The 20,269-nt window shown below is 38.0% G+C and overlaps 1 protein-coding gene across 1 annotated transcript; it reads right to left on the bottom strand.

Annotated features, from left to right (window-relative positions):
- Positions 1-5,135: 5,135 nt before the first annotated feature.
- Positions 5,136-15,339, bottom strand: itm2a (integral membrane protein 2A). The gene is made up of 6 exons (NM_001004833.1): positions 15,161-15,339; positions 10,784-10,915; positions 8,519-8,701; positions 6,367-6,477; positions 6,053-6,203; positions 5,136-5,690 (listed from the first exon to the last, which is right to left on the bottom strand). The coding sequence occupies exons 1-6, from the start codon at positions 15,236-15,238 to the stop codon at positions 5,602-5,604; spliced, it is 744 nt and encodes a 247-aa protein (NP_001004833.1). The 5' UTR covers positions 15,239-15,339; the 3' UTR covers positions 5,136-5,601.
- Positions 15,340-20,269: the final 4,930 nt, after the last annotated feature.

The following is a 20,269-nucleotide window of genomic DNA, read 5'->3' as shown; positions in this document are numbered from 1 at the left end:
CCTGAGGACATATTACCCTACTGCTCTTTTCTAATAATTGTATAACCACAATCTGCCTAGGCCTAACCCTGCACTCCTCCCCAACACTACTAGAGAAGCTCCAGGTCTCCAAGCTTTGGAAAAACCAGTCCCATCTAGATCTGCCATGCTTGATTTCACACTCCTATCTTCCTTGGTAAATTTGTTGGGATGCACAAACCCCAAACTTGAACTACAAAAGTGCTCACATCCACCACTGATAGGACTGTAACCTGGCCAGTGTTTCATTGGCCTTGCCAGTAAAACACCAGCCAAGACAAAGGCCAGTATTACAAATTTACCTGCAATGTACTTGCCGGTTAATTTGTAATCCCTAGCTGTTTCATCCCTGGCCCACAACAAATCCGCCCCAAACCCCTCTCTCTACTCCCTCAAACCCTCAATCTGTAGCATGGCAGCTCATTCATGGCCCAGCCAGCCCCTAAATGTCACAACATCACCCCCTCTCTGGAACTTAAAGCAGATTTTTCAGTGTATGGTTTGCTTTAGTGTGCTATTGGTTTGTTAGATTCCCCCCCCCCCCCCCAGCCTTTTACCGCTATTATGTGTATTGTTTTAACTTTTTAAGTTTTGTAGCCTAAGGGATGCAGGTGGGACCTTATATTTATTTTTCTTTTTGAGGGACAATGTATTTGTAACTGTTTCTTGGCACACTTTTGCAAAAGTTGGATTACACTCACTTATCTGGCTTGTGCTTAGTCCCCTGAGCCCCCTTTGCAAATAGTGAAAGGATAACTTTATATAACAGTTGAAATAAAGTAAAGAACAACTATATGGATAAATGATTATCCTGCCCTGGGGAACCTTTCCAGTCTATCCACTCCTGGCACAGTCTCTTAAGGTGCCCAGTTCCACACTTTGATCCAGATAGGCAAAACCCCTTTTCTCAGTTCAGTCCCTTCCCAAGAGCTCTTTACTCCCCCTAGGAAGCGCTACCTGCCCCAGAATACCTTCCCCTTTGGAAAGGAAGCTGCTCCCACATAGCAGGCACTCAAATTATACCTGTCCTCACCAGGGGACTCACGGAGACTCACATGGAGGAATTAGCAATCACCAGCAGCCCAGCAGACTTCTCTCTTTGTAGCCTGAATACAACAGTAAGTGGCTGGTTACTCACTCCACATCTCTCTTTCAATTGCAGGCAAAACAACAGAGTCTCCCTTTACAAACTGCTGGACCTGCCCCTGATTTTTGGCTCCAAATTTAGATAAACCTCCTATTTCCCAACAGTGCACTGTCAATCGGGGTTTCCCCATCTGTAGCCGGGCTGGATGATGTCACAGACAGAAAAGCAGGGGAAAGAGTTCTCTGATCCCCTACATATTTATGCTGACTTGGTAGTCCTCTAGCCTAGTTATAATGGATATTCATGTATATGTTGGGTACACTGGCTGAACTCCTATTTCCCCCTGGAATTCACTTCCTTCTGGTATTTGTAGTTCAGTAAGGGGCAGAGGTGAGGCACTATATAACATCTTTATGAAATCTTTAAATACCTGGCACTCTGGGTGTCCAGGCTGCAGCATCCCCTTAATTACTTATATTTCCTTCTCCTCCTCTAAACCACTTGGCCTGATGTTGTGTCAGAGGGATAATGGCCACCGGGTGAAAACTGCTGTTTGATAGAGGAAAATGCTATGGTGCTGGCAAACAGAGGGCATATATGCAGTACACATATTGCCATTTGGGTGGGGTGAAGTGCCCAACATATATACATTGTAGTAAAATGTCATTTAAAGGAGCCACTTATAGGCTAAAGAACAAGATAGCACGATCTGAATTTCGTTTGCCAAAGTTTCAGGGTAGTAACAGTTATTAGCCTTCTTCTGGCATTACTGAAACTAACATGTAAAAATACCCTAAATACATGAAACATTGCTGCACTACTGACACAGGATCAAATTAAGTTTAAGGGAGGTCCTGTTGGGGGTTTGTGGGAAAACTCAAATAGCGAAGAACCTGCCAGTCAAGTACAGTAGTTCCTGGAATCAGCAAACCATATAGTACATTACAAAGGTACGCTGCCACAGTATTATATATAATATACATGGGCAGGCAGTTACAGCTTCTATTTTTAAGTGGATTTTATAATTAAAAAAAAAAATTATTTCACACATGTACAATCTATTTAGATTAGAGGTGCACTTAAACGCAAATATATCCGTACTAGGCAAGATAGGTAAGGCTTATTTAGAACCCAGCGTCATCTGACACTAAAGCAAAAAAATCTGTATATCAAGTGCTACAACCACCTATAAAAAATCCAGGTGTGACAGGTGCAACACAAGCAAGGTCCCAGCCAGGGCAAAGTTGAACTACAATTAAGCAAAATGCAGCAATTCAATGGTTATATGAACAGAACACTTATTTGTGGCTAGAGCTGTATACTGTTTGTGCAGCATATCCCATTCAGGCTGCCAAAGCCTAAGGTCATTTTATAATTGTAATCCTCCTTGATCTATCATCTGTATTTCACACAATTGTCCACTCCCATCTCATGCAAATTTTACATTCTCTTGGTATCCGTTATCAGGCTGCATAAAGGTTCTCTCCTTACCTTTCTAATCAATCTTTCAGTCTCTTTTTTCCTAAAAAAAAAAAAAATTCAGCACCATTTCATCATCATTAACTGCTGAAATTGACACTCATATCTTTAATTGTCTCCTATCAATCTTCACCAGGACAAATCAATACCACCTCAAACTGAACAAAAACAAATCTGATAATCTTCCCAACAGAACCTGAGCCTACTCTCCCTTATACTATTTCTACCGATGATATGCTTTTTAAACACAGCACATTGCCTTGGGGTAACCAACACCATGTTCTAATCCTGTCACACTTCCTATGCAATTATTTCCAAAATCCTTCCCTTTCTTTAGAAGCAAACACTAAAGGTGGCCATACACGCACCGATATTATCGTACGAAACCTCGTTTCGTACGATAATCGGTGCGTGTATGGTATGTCAGCGAGCCGACCGATGTCGCAGGAAGCTGCTGAAATCGGTCGGCTCGTCGATCTGCCAGGTTAGAAAATTTTGATCGGGCGCCATAGAAGGCGCCTGACCAAAATTCTCCCTTCAGAGCTGAATCGGCAGAAGGAGGTAGAAATCCTATTGTTTCTACCTCCTTACCTGCCGATTCAGCCCTGAATGGTGTGTGGCGGATCTGACGATGTTTCGTGCGACCGATGGTCGTACGAAACATCGTCGGATCGCCACGTGTATGGCCAGCTTAAGAAACTGACCTACACCCTCATCCTATCCCACCTAAACTAATGAAACTTGCCACTCACTGGCCTCAGCTACCCACTACAGCCAGTATTAAATTCTTTTGCAAGAATCCTTCTCCTATTTTTAAGAGAACAGGCTTCACTGCTAAAATATTTATTATGGTTTTCCAAGCCCTTTGTTCCTTTACACCTCACTACATCTCTTTGTTGTGTCTCCATACATTCCAGGCCCACTTCTCCATTCATCTCAGCGCCACCACCCATTGCGGTTACCAAAGTTTTTTCTCATTTATATTTTCTTAAGTGGTGTGATATTAGCAATTTTAGAGCACTACTAGCATGCTTAGCTAAACAGTTGAGGAAGGGAGAGACTGTCTATGCACTCCATGTATTTAGATAACTTACATAATGCTAACTTTCAGGTGACCCAAAAGCAAGCTACTTGCAGTCTAAACAAGCAAAATCTCTCAGAAACAGCTAAAAATAAAATGTAAGTTTCTCCATAGAGTCTCTATTATTGCATTGATGCCTATCTGTACGGTTCTGTGTTTCTTCTTAAGTGCTGTATGTACAAGTAGGGTTATATGACAAAAAGGCATTTTTGGCGATTTCCATTTAAAAAATGATAAGGTAGAGGTTTGATGATGAGGCTTTTGCATTACAGACTCAATTATGTCCATCATTCTGCAGAACGCTTCTTCTGACAACCTCAGGAAGGGTTGAACACAAAGTAAATTGTCCTTATCTATCCCATGAGATCTTTGTAACCCAACAAAGACAGCTTGCTCTGTATGCCTTTCAGCAAATCTTCTAGAATGCAAAATTGAGGATTTGAGTATCGGAACACAGAAAAGCTGCCAAGAATTAAACAGACCAGCAACAGAACTAGGATTTCCTTTAATAATTTCAACCAGCTTTATTAGAAACTCTTATCTCTGAAATACATCAAAAGTTAATAGTTCCAGGAAGTGAATTTAGGTTGTGTAACAAACAAGGGAAATGCAATTTCAGGTACTATAAAAGTGCACTACAAATTACATTACAATATGCTTTAACACAAAAGCAGGATTATCAATTCAAAAGCACAGATATGGGATCTACTATTCAGAAATATGGAAATGCTATTTCTCATAGTGTCCTATTTAAAGAAACAATTCTTCAGTTTAGATGCATTTACTTTTTCGGTGTACGAAGAAAGTACTTTGTATTTGATGGTAACTAAGCTAGCTGACATCCATGCTGATAGCAAGACAATCCTAATGGGTTGCTTAAATATTTATTCCAGATAATAGATCCCAGTACTGTTCATATACTAAAAATAAAGAAATACCATAAGGTTGCAGCTGGAATATTTTCTTATTAATTCATGTACAAATATTTTGCTACATTTTTACACCTGACAGAATGTTATAGATTCAGCACTGAGGATCATATATATATATCATATGTGTGTGTATTTACATGTGCATCTGACCAGTTGCAAACCTAAATCTGTTAAAAATAATGCTGCTATTTAAAACCTGCTACTGAAAGTGCAGATTTTCCTTCTTACACACAAACAACACATTCTTGAATGTGGTATCTGGAAACACATAACATGTAAATTATGTAACTACATCTACCAAATCTTGGCTATATATTTTTTTATTCATTCATTCCGAGACTGTCAAAAATCAGTGCTTTATCATATGCCAGTCTCATGCCTAAGAAGACCCATTTCATTCAAAATATAAAATGAAAAACATACATGTTTAATAAGCACAAGTTAAGGAAAGCTAGTTATACATAATAAATCAATACAGTAGTGGCACACAACAGAACGTGCTTCAAAATGTTATATTGGAAATCATAAAAGGCATAAGTAGATTTAAAGAGTTTGTGCAAAGAACACACTTTATTGCATCCACCATCTAAAGAAGAAAGTGACTTTACAAGTCAGTGAAGTGAAATAATTTTTTTCTCTTTTGTATTGTCTAATTATTTCAAAGACAAATTCAGAGGTTTAACTTTAACAAACCTCTTACTGTGAAAAGGGTCTCAAACTGTATCTTAAGTGATTTAAAACGGCAGGGTCTCTGATGTTCTCTCTAATCTGCAATTATTTGGACAAAAATCTTATATTAGTAGTGCAAATGCACCTCTCCTAATACCTGCAATCTCTCAGTTTTTTAAGATACAGGCTAATACCCATAGTGACTCTCACAGGGAAATACAACAGAAAGTGGTAGCACACAGCTATGCACCAGGACTAATTCTTTTGATTATCAATGCACATTTTTTATGAGAACAGCAAGACTTCTCTAGTGATTATGCGAGATCTCAAGTCGTTTAATTCTTGCAAATCTTTGTTGATGTCACAAAGTTATTTTCAAAGTGATTAATTGTAAAGCAATCTTGTACAGACCTCTTTTGCAGACCTAAAAAAAATAAAAATTTTTGTGGGTTAGAATTCAGTCTACTGTTTTAATTACTTATAAAATGCATCTACATCTTTTTTCTTCAGAAATGAAGATTTTGGGAAACATTTATAAAAAGGGTTGATATTTCAGAAAAAACATTATGAAGAATGCACTGCATAAAGGACTAGGTATACAGGACAATTTAGCAGACTCACCAGAATAGTGCCGACTAGAATAGAATAGTGCCGAACAGAATAGAATAGTGCCGAATAGCCAGTTCTTGAGACCAACCACTTTTGCTGCTTACTTGCAGTGCACTGCGCTAGTCTGAATATCCAAGCTGGCTTTAGATAATTTGAAAAAAATTTAATTGCTCTTACCAATTATTTGATCTCTGCGAACCAGCCTATATGTCTCTCTTCCAACACAGTGCTGGTAAATAAAAATACCCAGTTCGGACAAATCATCGATTTTCTCTGACACGATTAGATCTTCCTGGACTAAATAGGTCTGAGGCAAAAAGGATCCATCCTAATAAATAAATTAATAGGACACAAGATCAAAGCAAGAGCATATTGAATTATGCTGTTTTAACATACATCTTACATTACATTAAATATGCCATAGAACATTAGAAAATGATCTACACATTTAAATAATTGATATAGCATCAGAATATGCCAAAATTACATACAGCCAGTTTAATGAACAAATCCAGCAGGTTTCTTGGTGGCATGACAATGGAGGTGTTCAAATCAATGACATAGCATTTTTGGAGCTGCAAGTCCAAGTAGGCTGTCAGAAGCTGCAAGAGAGAGAGAGAAAAGAAATATAGATTTAGGTTTTTACAGCAAGCAGTTTTTCTTAAACATAATCAGGGGAAATTAGCATGTAAGAAGATAGATAGATGTTGTTTATGTTCTTTTGTTTCAATCAAAAAATTATCCTTAATTTTCTAGGTTTTATAAACTTTGCATTTTCCTTTCTGTTAAAGGGGCGTTTCACCTTTAAGAAAACTTTTAGTGTGTTATAGAAAGTCCTATTCCTAGCAACATTACAATTGGTCTTCATTATATATTTTTTTTCATAGTTATTGAATTAATAGCCTTCTTTGTCTTTCAAGCTTTCCATATGGGGGTCATTGACCCCGCTAGCCCAAAAACATTCTGTTTGAGACTACAATTTTATTTTTATTGTTACTTTTTATTCCTTATCATTCTTTTTAGTCCCTTTTCTATTCCAGACTCTCATTCACAAACCATTTGCACATTGTGACAGAATATCAATGTCTGCATCATATTAAAAAGTTAATTACAAGGTGAACAACAACTTTAAAATCCCAAATTATATATTAAAAGAGAGAGAAATTAACATTAACAATTAACTAAGCTTAAAATGCACAAATAGAAAAAAAAAAAAAACTCAACAGGCGCCTTAAATTGCATACTTTTATTTTCATACATACTCCTACCTGGTCTTTCTTTAATTTAAGAAATAAAATGAGTGTCGGTTGGGAAGAGAAAAGTCCCCTTTTTTTTAATAAATATATGAATTCACCACATTGTTTATTTTCTGTTATTCCGTACAGTAAAATACAAAATACAGTGTTGCAGAATGTTGGTTGTTATATGTTCAATGCCCATGATTATGTTAAACCTTGCAATGCAACTATATTTAACTACACTGTGCACTCTCTCTTCCAAAGCAAAACAGGCGGGTTTGCTGTATAGCTTCTTTGAAAGTAGGAAAGGGGTTGGTTTTAGCACATTTAAGGAACAGAAACACCAAAAAATGAAAGTGTACAAAGTAATTAATATATTATGTACTTTTGCCCTTGTGTGTTTGCTTTAGAAACACTACTATAGTTTATATAAATAAGCTATGTAGCCATGGGAGCAGCCATTTAAGCTGGAGAAAAAGCACAGGTTACATAGTAGACAGCAGATAAAATGTGTAGATTCCCATTGAATTCTATGGAGCTTATCTGTTATCTGCTAGGTAACCTGTGCATTTTTTCCAGTTAAAATGGCTGCTCCCATGGCTACATAGCAGCTTATTTATAAAAACTATAGTAATGTTTCTGAAGCAAACACACAACCTTTACCAGTGTGGGGTAATAGTACATTATATTTTAATTACTTTAAAACATTTTCATTTTTGGTGTTACTGTTCTTTTAAATTAGTAGAAGGATGATTTTTAAAAGTGATACCAACATGATCCTGTAAAAACCTGGCTATTTGGTATCCCTAATATGAGTTTTCAATGACATACACATCAATGACAGCACACATCAAAGTTGATAATTTGGGGTGCAGAATGAGGATGTTGTGTGTGTTTTAAGGGAAATGGCAAAAAGGACATTTTGTGTGCACAACCTCACCCTCATATGGGTGACAAACTTAAGACTTTGCACTGTAGGATGCCATTCAATCACAATCATGTTAGTAGCAAACCTAACATAAAACAGCAGTTTATCTTTCACTATCTATCACTATTAGCTACCCACACCCTAATGTGCTTCTTGGGAAGGGCCACAGACTCTCACTACTAATTTGTAATGCAGACAAGAATTTGAAAGGATATATGGGAAGCTTCAAGTACAGGTGCTATTTTTTATTTGTAAAAATCTCTGTTAGCCCAAATGTCAACCAGGCACAATTTATTATCACTGCCTCCATAAAACTAATGCCTAGAACTCTGCTATTCTTCAAGACTTTCCCACTACTGCCTCGTTACTAGGGTAATTAACCCACAGCCAACTCGATAGCTGTTAAAATGACTGTTTGTTAAAACGATCAAATTAATTTTATGCTGTTTGAGGCTCAATGTACACTAAAAAACTTACTCTATCAAAATCATGAAGTATAGCTGCTGGATCACTCTCTGAAAAACTTGGTACAGGAACAGTAATCAGTGCAACATTGTCATCTTCTCTGATGTCAGCTTCTTCTGAGACAGGAAGGTAATAAGGCTCCTCACCAAGATCATGCTGCTCTGAATAAGACATTACTCCTTCATAGATATTGCGCTGAAATATACAAGAAAGAATTTGTTACTGTTAAAAAATATACTTAACACACACACTTGAATCTGTTGCATAGTACAGTATAACTAGTAACCAACGTTTAGGCTCCTGTTTCTTAACCTTGGCACCCCAGATTGCTCATCAACAACTCTAAAAATGCTTTAAACTTTGATTACAAGTTGGGAGTAACCAGGAAATTCTGGAGACCAATGCGTAAGAAACAGGACTCTAAGGGGCACATTTACCAAGACACAAATCTGAACCGAACTGGAAAAATTCCGATTTGAAAACGAACATTTTGCGACTTTTTCGTATTTTTTGCCGCGTCTTTACGACTTTTCGGAAATTGTCGCGACTTTTTCGTTACCAATACGATTTGCGCGAAAAAACACGAGTTTTTCGTAGCTATTCCGAAAGTTGTGCAAAATCTGGCGATTTTTTCGTAGCGTTAAAACTTGCGTGAAAAGTTGCGCCTTTTTCGTAGCGTTAAAACTTAAAAGGTGCGACATTTCGCGCAAGTTTTAACGCTACGTAAAAATCACAACTTTTTGCGCAAGTTTTAACGCTACGAAAAATCGCCAGATTTAGCGCAACTTTCGGAATGGCTACGAAAATCTCGCGTTTTTTCGCACAAATCGTATTAGTAACGAAAAAGTTGCGTCAATTTTCCGAAAAAATCGCAAAATACCGATCATTACGAAAAAAACGCAATCGGACACATTCGGCCCGTTCGTGGGTTAGTAAATGTGCCCCTAGGCCACATTAGCTAAGGCTCTCTCTCTATAAAAAAAAAAAAAATCATGTTACCATAAAGGTGTTCTTTAAAAAAAATGTTTAAAATGAATCCCTTATCAAAGCCAAATTTGCTTTGTACATAATACATCTGTTCAAGTACACTATATGTATTAGTTTTTCTTGGTGAAAATCAATATTCTTAGTTATGTAAATCTGTTATTCTGTACAGCAACAAAGGAATAGGATGTGTGCCTTTTGTTGTAAATGCATTTTAAAGCAAAATTTGGAAGACATAGCGGAGTGTCAGAAAGTTGTAAAGAACCAAAAACCAAGCTGGCCATATTTGGCCTGATATAATCTGGCAACTCAGTACCTCCAGACAGCAGTTTATTGGCCAACAAGGTCTACATAGTTCTACATTATGATTCAATTGTTGGACCGAACAGAATAAAAATCAGGTCACTGAATCTGGCCCAGCACATAGCAAGTAAAAATCTGTTTGTTTGGCTACATTGTATTCTATTTGGGATTTGAAAAAAAAAAAAAAGGAGATAAGAAATGTGAGTGCACCACTGAATTGTTGCATTCAATACATATCCTAATTGTAACTATTTAGCAAAAATCAATATATTGTCACAGACATTAAAAAAGGAACAAAAATGTAACCCCATGTTAGAAGCCAGAAAGAGTCATCTTTCAAATGCAGTGAATAAAATGGGACTGAAGAACAACGCAGGGTCACTGCTGAGAAATTGAACTTCAACAGTGACCAGCAACTTATGCAGCACTTTACATAACAAGGGTTTCATTGTCAAAATTGGACTACAGGGCCCTACTCCCAAGATCTTACAATCTAGAGACATTTGAAATATATGTAATATGGAAACAACTGGTAATTTATGATAAGTTAATGTCTTTTCAATCAAGATACACTGAATAAGCTTGAAGGGAAGGGGACTGTCTGACAGCTCGAGGCAAAGATTTCCTGAGATTGGCAGAAGCCTGAGAGAATTCTTGCAGTCAGGCATGGTACAAGTAATGTTAGGAGCACTGCTCCCTCTAAGCTGTGCACTTTTGAATGCACACAAAAATAGTGGTATGTACAAAGAATTTTGGGTGAAAATACAATTTTGTACATATTCTGATATGCACACACCAGGTTTTTAAAAGTGCTCCCATGGTTTTAAAAATTGACCGAATAAAAGAACAATTTTTTTTTGTACACATAGCCAACAAGAAATTAGAGGGAACACTGAAGAGAAGAGAGGCAACGGGATTGTTTGAAGGATACCAAATACAAGTTGCAATACGAGATATGCTTTCATTATATAAATATCAATGACTGCTTACCCTGGGCATAAAGTATTTATAGATGCAAGCACCGCCAACTATCAGCCCAGCTAAAATGAAAGCAAGACCCAAAAGAGTTAGCAGGCATCTTCCAGTTGAATTTTCGGTCCCTTGAGCAGCAACTTCAGTATCCTAAAAGAAATGAGATTTTTTTTTTTTTAAATAAAGAAAATGCATTTTTTCAGAGCATGTTTCAACTTTTACTTAGGGTTTTTCAACCTAAAATTCTTCAGAAGCTCTAAAAGTTGTGAGAAACACTGTATCAAAGTAAATTCTGACCCACCCACATCTTTGTCACACGATTTTCAAATGTGGGCACACGGCCTTAAAATGTGTTTGCAAAAGATTAGTAGTGTTAGTCAGTAACCTTGTTTTCTTGTTTGCTAAATTATCTACCAGTACGACTTCTTCAGTGATGAAATTGCACAACTTCACAGCAAAGAATCTATCTGGAAGATCTGTCATATGTTCCCTTATATAATTATTTATAGAGATATCCACCTCAAGTGTCTCTTCTCCAACATAAACAATTCCAGCTTGACCATCTTTAACTTTTTTTTTTACAACACATATCTTCCATGTTAGTTGCTATTCTCAGGATTTCCTGTTTAAGCCTTGAAGATCAAAAGTGCATTGCAGATCTAGATGGTGTTTTAGTATTGCTTTGTAAAGGATCAAGATCACTGTCTCTGCCTGAGAATCTATACCATATATCTATTTTTACAATGGACAATAGTTTTCTAGCCCTTTTTGCTGATTTGCAGTGCTTGTTACATAATCACTGGGGGGTTCTAAAATGTTAGACTCCTCCCAGTGTTTATAATGTCAAGATTCTTTTATGCAGGATTCACAACTGGGCAAAAAATACATATAACAATGGACATATATGTCACAGATTTGTAATAATTGCCAGGCTACAAAAAAATACTTATTGTGATAGGCATGTAAAATGGAAGAATGTTCTTCCATGGGTGTTCTTGATCAACTCATTGTTCTCTTGAGGAATCTGTACAGCGGAAGTATAAAAGTCATAACAGAAAAAAAGAGAGGAAGACTGATTCCAGATAAGCAAAGGAGTTAGAAAATGTTGCATGCTGTAACCATACTTATTCAACCTGATAATATAACAAGACCGAAGAAACATTACTTTCAATATGATTTTAAAAATAACACACGGTTTCAGTGTGTTTAGTGACAGAAACGAATGCTACCCACCTGTTGCTGGGCACATGGCCATTTTAAATAAAAACAAAAGCTTGTGCACTTTTAAGCACTTTTCAGTAAACAGGAGCACCAGCCGAGGTTTTAAAGTAAGTGATTATATTCACTGGGGGGTGGGGGGGGAAGTTCTTGACTAGCATATTGGTACCCCACCCCCAGATTAGCCTTGACTTGTCTCTAGTCTGGGAAAATAAAATGTCAAGTGTCTGATTGGTTTGTTTTTCTACTGGCTAGAATGTGGATCATGGCTTATGATAATAACGTTAGATAGCTAAAGAAATAAAGTAAAGTGTTCTTCCCAAGGTAAGCATGAGTACAGTTCAAATTTCTAACAGGGCCCAAAACATAAAATAGTGGTACACTGAATCCATAGCTTTTGCATTTGGACAAATACCAGATCTTCCAAGAAGTTTTGCAAACTCCCTGAAATGCCAGCACAGAGCTCAAAAAAAAGCTGTGTACACAACCAGTAAAAAAACCCATAAAACTCTATACATCCAATATATGTACAAAACATATTTATCAGGCCAAAAGCCACTTGCACCAGCTGTGACAGGTAGTTTCCATAAAAAGTCTATAGGAGGTGGCACAGGAGGTTTCAGGCATTCGTACTGCAGGCTGAGAATCCACCTGGTGTGGTAATAGCCCAAAGGTCGCGTAAAAAAAATAGGGAATTTAAAATCAATATATATATATCTCTCAAAATATAACAACACTCATTTCTCTGCCCCACAGCCATGTAGTATGAGTAAATGGATATGGCCAACCAGTAAATCTTCTAAAGAGATGTGGGTGCAAGTTTTAGTGACGTTATCGCAGTATATCATAAACACCACCCATTTTACAAGCCACTGTTTAACAACTATAAAAAGTAAAAACTGAAAAAGGCAACCTACTGCTCACCATCATAATTATACATAAACACAACAAATATATGTTCCCTATGCAAAATGAAATACTTTAACAGCAATCTTGCCTGAGCAAATTATTTTAAATACTGCTTAATTTCTTTTACTAAATATGAAACAATGGATTAACTTCACAACCCAGCTAGAAAACTTTACAGGAAACTAGATTCTTCCTCAAAACTGTTACATTGTACTCATTTTTGCAGTACAACCAGTTTGTTTTTGCTGCCACCAGCAGTTTAAGTTTAAACTTAAATTTATATTCAGCTACAATTGTAGACAAGGTCTTTACAGATGAAGTATGCCATTTCCCTGTCAAATGGCAGTGATCCACAGTATATAATGATGTTTAGACCACTACTGCTTGTACCATGATCAGAACGCTTGCCTTTTGAGTTTTCAGACATTTTGGGTTAAAGCCTCTTATAAGAACAGGGAACTAGCTCAGTCCCTTTTAGCACATGAAAGGAACTTCTGCTATCCACCAAGGCATACAGAAAACAGTAAATAAGCATTCTACTTATTGCAGTTTACCAAGATTTATGCAAACATGCAATCTTTTATAAAGACAGAGACATGAGCACTCATATCAACACTGTGCTAATTTGCCCAAGGGCAGTAACCCATAACTATTCAGTGATTGGCTTTTTGCAGCAGGTAGAACACTGAATGTAACAATTTGATTGGTTGCCATGGGTTACTGCCAACAGGCAAATGTGCTCAACTCTACCTTTAGAATGCAGTAATCAGAAAAAACACATGATTTATGTATGTATATATATATATATATATATATATATATATATATATATATATATATATATATAGATAGATAGGTATTTAAAAAAAAATAAAAATTAAAAGGCATGGGAATGCAAGCCAAATACTTGAATGGTAATTTTGCCTACTCCTACTCAAAAAACTAAGCAACGAAAACATGCATGAACAAAGTCCCAAGGTTAGGAAATATGTTACAAAACATACTGAAGAGACAGCACTTTTTCTAAACAGAAAAAATTGTTAATTGGTAGGTCTTAAATGCAAAACTTAGAGAGAGTAGATATAATACCTAATCAAATGTATTTGCACTGCTCTCCTAATACACAGGGACACTGTACTCTAACAACAGATCAGCTGACCTGTGAGAGGGCAACATGTCTGAACTTGTGTCTCCTCTATCCCCCATGAATATATCATTACTTAATGTACCAGTGTGTTTGTCAATTATTATTTACCCTTCTGTACAGCTCTGCAGAACAGGCTGGCATTTTATAAACAAATCTAATAAGAACAATAGTAGATAATATGCTGTTGAACATGTAGGTCAGTGATCCCCAACCAGTGGTTCCTGAGCAACATGTTGCTCACCAACCCCTTGGATGTTGCTCTCAGTGGCTTCAAAGTAGGTGCTTATCTCTGAATTCCTGACTTGGAGGCAAGTTTTGGTTGCATAAAGACCTGGTATAATGCCAAACAGAGCCTCCTGTTGGCTGCCAGTCCACATAGGGGCTACCAAATAGCCAATCACAACCCTTATTTGGCACCCTCATGAACATTTTTCATGCTTGTGTTGCTCCCCAACTCTCTTTACATTTGAGTGTGGCTCATGGGTAAAAAAGGTTGGGGATCCCTGATGTAGGTATTGTGAAAGAGGCAGATGGGCTATTACAGTGGTATATACTCTGAGCAACAAGTGAGGCAAGTGATACAATAACATTTGGCAGGATATGAGGAAACTCCCTACATGTTATAAAGCAATACAAAATGTCCCAGCGCATTCCATGGTGCTCCAATAGCCGGTTAGACGAGACAGATATAAGGAGGAAACTAGCTGCAGAAATAGAAGGTGGGGGCAGTTTGCCTGAATATCACACAGAGCCGAGAGGCAGCACAGGACAAGCCAGCACAGTATAAGTCAGGCCGAAGCTCTTCTACTCCAAATTTGTGCAGCTGGAACTTACTCAGCTCCGCATTGAATTCAATGTAGGCCCCCAAACATTATGTTTGATATCTAATTAAACTGCGTAGCAGCCTCTGCTCCCAACACCGCAGGCATAGCGCCCCTGTCTGAGCGTCTCAGTCAGTTGTGATTCGACAAAAAGTCGCCAGAATCAGGCTGCTCACCACTAACTTAAGCAACACACGGAAACTGCGTCCTGATCTATATGTGCTAGGCCGCAATCTCATTATTTTTCGGCCTTGAAGAAACAGTAATGTCCTCTTTGCGCACTTATTACAAACGACCTACCGTTTCAGCCACCAAAGCCTCCACATCCTTGCTGGGCTTTTTGCCCGCGAAGGGCGAACTGAATGCAATCTTCACCATGGTGTCTGACTTCCAGAGCAGTCTCCTGTCTGTAGCGCCTATACAGCTGCTTCTGACGCACTAACAACAAGCGCAGCTCCTCCTTCTCCCCAGCCCTTAACATCCGCCACCATGTGACATGCCCGCAGCTCAGGAAGGGGCAAGGACTTCACAGGAAGCAAATACGCAGTAAAATTAGCACTTGTGTGAAACATTCTTTTCTTGTCAAGTGTCCCTAATTACCAGAGACAAGGCTCGAGTTTTGCTTCTTTTCCCGTGTGATGCAGCTGTGCTTGACATTGCCACATGCATGATATATATTGTTTAAACATCTTAAATATTTTTAAAAAGTAAAATGTTGGCGTATATGCTATGTATTTAGGAGTTAGTTGTACTATGTATGTGCTGCTTTTGGTACGTATCTCTGGTCAATAGGTTAGGATAGGAGTTCCTGCTGTACAATGTCTTTGTAGTAGATTACAGCAGCCCCTGTGGGTATATGTAGGGTTGCCACCTTTCTGCATAAAATGCCTGCATTCCATATTCATAAGTTTTTTCTCTTAATAAAGTTGGTATTGAGCATTGTACATACAAGCCAGGCAAGGTGGAACCCGAATTTTAACAATGACATTGTACCTCATCACCTTTTGCTGTGTCAGGTTTGAGTTACCGGAATACCTTTAATACTAGCAATAACTTCTAAAGTGTAGCCTTTAGGTGTGTTCTACAGACAGGCTGATAGTGTTTTTTATGAAGGTTAAAAGGTACAATAAACAGTGTTCAGACTAAAATGGTGGCAGACAGTACAACTTGTCAACAAGAGTACTGTCAATTTGTTCCACACCAGTCCAAAAGCTGTATGTCCTGTTAGTCAAACTTGAATTGGGAACATATCCCATAGACATAGACATATTGAATTGGGAACAAAGTCTTAAAAGTTCTCAATTGAGTATATTTTCCACATGGTTGTTGAAAATAAAAAGCACAAGAAGAGCTGATGAAATAATCCAAATCCTAGGCAAGTAAAGTGTTAAGTATCACTGTCAGGAAAGTCAATGCTATTGGGAGACACAACAAAACAGCAGACATGAAGAATAACTCCACATAGAAAAGTAGTCAGCAGATGATGGAGGAAGGAGGATAGAGAAGGGCAGAAAACTGATGGAGATTGCATAAATTGAAAAGAACATGTGACTGCATTAGGTGTGCCTAAATATTTACATATATAGAAAACTGGGACAAAATAGAATCCACAGAAAGAGTACCAAGTAAATGAGGTATATCTGTCAGAGTGTATACTGAGTGTATACAGTATTACAGTACAGTATACTAATACAGCTGCTATTGTAGACACAGCAATAAAATTGCTACAGTATGTAGTTTGAGTTCATAAAGTATTTAGCCTCAAAATACAGTTCATAGTCAGCAGTTAAAGAGCAGTGTACAAATGCTTTCAAGTGCAATATCAATTATCCTTTAAGTGTGTGGCATGGAGATAGACGGCAACATATTCATGGTGGTGGCCCTAAGCATTTTCTGTTCACATTTTCACCCTGTCCTGCGATCTTAACCACAGGCACAGGCCTTTGTTCTCAGGATAAAATGCTGCACGTCTAATTCTGTCTGCATTAGGTAAGTACAGTTCACTGTAGAAAAGAATGGTGACAGCAAAAACTGAAAAGTGGCAAAATTGTCCTGTACCCTTTTCGATCCGACTGAATGGGAATTTCCTTTTCCCATCCTAAATCTGCCCATATTTGTATGTTGCCCTGCTGAGCCTGACTGATATACTGTACATGTACTGTATGGATAGTGGTTGCCTTAACAAGGTCACTAAAGCACTGCAAATAAGAACACCATTTAGTTTCTAAATTATTTTAGAACATGTCTCAAACAGGTGTTAAAAGGGGTTGTTCACCTTTAAATTAGTTTTTAGTATGATGTAGAGAATGATATTCTGAGACAATTTGCAATTGGTTTTAATTTTTTATTGTTTGTGTTATTTTTATTCAGCAGCTTGCCAGTTTGCAGTTTTCTGGTTGCTAGAGTCCAAGTTACCATTGCAACCATGCATTGATTTGAATAAGACACTGGAATATGAATAGGAGATTGCCTGAATAGAAAGATGAGTAATAAAAACTCGCAGTAACAATACATTTATAATCTTACAGAGCATTTGACTTTTAGATGGGGTCAGTGACCCTCATTTGAAAGCTGGAAATAATCAGAAGAGTAAAGCAAATAGCTCAAAAACTATAAAAAAAGAAAAGACTAATTGAAGCCTAACTGAAAAAGTTGCTTAAAATTGGCAATTCTATAACATCCTAAAAATTAACTTAAAAGTGAATTCATTTTTTAATCACAGGGCTCCCCCTGGGCATTTAGACAGTACGAGTTGCTGTAGCTGAGTGTAAATTGCATCTCATTTAGGAAATGGCTTTAATTTAGACACATGGGGACAAGAAGTGCCAAATGCAAATTTTGCATTGCTCACAATGATACTAGAATGTTGGGTAAGAATGTTGCATTATGGTTAACATTAAGCTGATTGTTTCTGATTTGCACAAGGCTAATAAAATAACCTACCACCTTCTACGTAAGTGGAGAACATGCTCCCATAATTCAAGCAGTGTACAAATGTAAATTCTTCTTACAATTTACTCTCTACCATGAAAAATATAAATTATATTGTAAAAAGTAATTTAATGGAATTGTAGCTGATCTTCATTCCTATTCAGCCTATTTATCAGCATATTTTGAAAATCCCCCATGATTCTGGAGTGAAGTGACAGATATTCGGAATAGTTAAACCAGTTCTACAGGTAGACAGTTCTGTTCAAAAGCCGCTCATTTACATTCCTTTGGTTGCTGCATGCCTTTGGGCATGCTGAAAGAAGCCTTCCACTCTTAAGCTATTTAGCAAATTATAATGAAGGAGAATTGCTAGGCAGAAAAATTAGACTCACCTTTGAATCACAGTTTCTAATCTGTTTTGACCTGTGACCAATTTCAATATGTATTGGGCCACTGAGTTTGATTCTGTCCTGTGCAAAGAGGTTGTATGTTCTCCCTGTTTCTGTTTTAGTTTCCTCCAGGTACTCCGGTTTTCTCTGACTCTCCAAAAACATACAAGCTGGTAGGATAAAATTGGCTATAGTGTGTTTGTGATAGGGACTTGAAATCTCTGCCGGGGCATTGAATGATGTTTATTCTCTGTAAAGTGCAGCATAAGTGCAATTGCACACGGTAAGAGTTGCCCACGGTTAAATCTGTGCTATCATGGGCAACAAAATGGGTTGCCATCACCTAACATTGCAATGGATACAAGTAAAACATTATTTGCAGAAATGTTGGTTAACTGTGGGAAATTTCCTGCCTTCGCATTTTTCTGAAATTAAGCCACATCACCGTAAGTAATATGTTTTATTGTGGCAATTGCAATGCTAGCTAATGGCAAGGCAAAGTTTTTGTCTGTCAGGGTCGGACTGGGCCGGCGGGACACTTAGAGAAATACAGTGGGCCCCACCGACTCAGACCCGATGCCTGCCTGCAACCCCCCATCGCTCGACTGCTGCCTTCCCTCCCTGATTCCGGCAAAGTAAGTATAAGGTGTGCAGGGGGGGGGGAAGGGGCTGGTGGTGAGTGAGTGGACAGATGGCGCGGAGGGTCCCTGGGGTAGCTGGCCCAGTGGGCCTTGCACACCTCATTCCGACCCTGTCATAGCACAGATTTAACCATGGGCCTAATGTGCCAGAGCTATATAAAAATCAGATAATAATACTTGGCTTTGAAACTTTATGGCATATCAGGCATATATTTAAGCATTCTTACCCTGCAGAGGCTTATATTATGAACTTTTCCTTCATTATGAACATACATTATAAACCTCTCCTTGGGTTGTATTATATATTGTGGTTAAGTGTGTGGAGCAACAGTTCTGCCAATAGTGATCAGTGTGCAGTGGGAGAAGGACTGGGTGCTACATACTGTCAGCTATTCACAAAGGACAAAGCCTAGGAACAGGAGAAAAGGAGAAAATGGGATGCAGTGTTAAAACATAACAGAGTGGGAATGGAAAAACAATGCCCTAGAGCCAGACAAATTGGAGACAAGGCAGTTGGAAACAATGAACTCCAAACATTTGCAAGTGCAAACTGCAAAGAAGGATGATATGGACAGAGGGAACATACTGTAGAAGACAACTAGAAAGAAATGTATTTTGACCTTAATGTTTCTCTGTACTTAGAACACGAGAAGGATATACACAAGGATATAAATAAATAATGAAAGTGTAGGCAAAGTACACATGCATGCTTCCATAAGAGGAAATGGGAGGGGAACACTGACAATTAAAGGACATAATCTGCTAGCAGTTACTCAAAGTTTGCAAACAAATATGACAGTATTTGCTTTACTGAATTGATGCCGACATTTACATGACTTGTGCTGTAATAGATTCTGGCAAAATGCATGATCCAAAGTGCCCCATTTACCATTCCCCTATATGTGCTAAGATTATACTAAGGGGCTGATTTACTAAGACACGAATTTGAATCCGAATTGGAAAAATTCCGATTGGAAAACGAACATTTTGCGTCTTTTTCGTATTTTTGCGATTTTTTCGGCGCCTTTACGACTTTTCGGAAATTGTCGTGACTTTTTCGTTACCAATACGATTTTCGCGAAAAAACGCGAGTTTTTCGTAGCCATTACGATTCGCTCGTATCTTGTCGCGACTTTTTCGTATTGAGCGCTCGTAAGCGGCGGCCGAAACTTTCAGACTTAGCATGATTTTGGAAGCCTCCCATAGGACGCAATGGCACCCTGCAGCTCCAACCTGGCCCAAGAAAAGTCACCATACTGAAGCTTGAATGAATCCGAACGCTACGAAAAAATCGCAACATTTTGCACAACTTTCGGAATGGCTACTTAAAAAAAGGCGCGACTTTTCGCGCAAGTTTTAACGCTACGAAAAAATCGCCAGATTTTACGCAACATTCGGATGGCAACGAAAAAGTCGCGATAATTTTCCGAAAAAAACGCCAAATACCG

The sequence above is a fragment of the Xenopus tropicalis genome, chromosome 8, assembly GCF_000004195.4.
Source record: "Xenopus tropicalis strain Nigerian chromosome 8, UCB_Xtro_10.0, whole genome shotgun sequence".
Classification (NCBI taxonomy): Eukaryota; Metazoa; Chordata; class Amphibia; order Anura; family Pipidae; genus Xenopus; species Xenopus tropicalis.
Note: the sequence above shows the minus strand (reverse complement) of the source record. Positions and strands in the feature narration are given on the sequence as shown.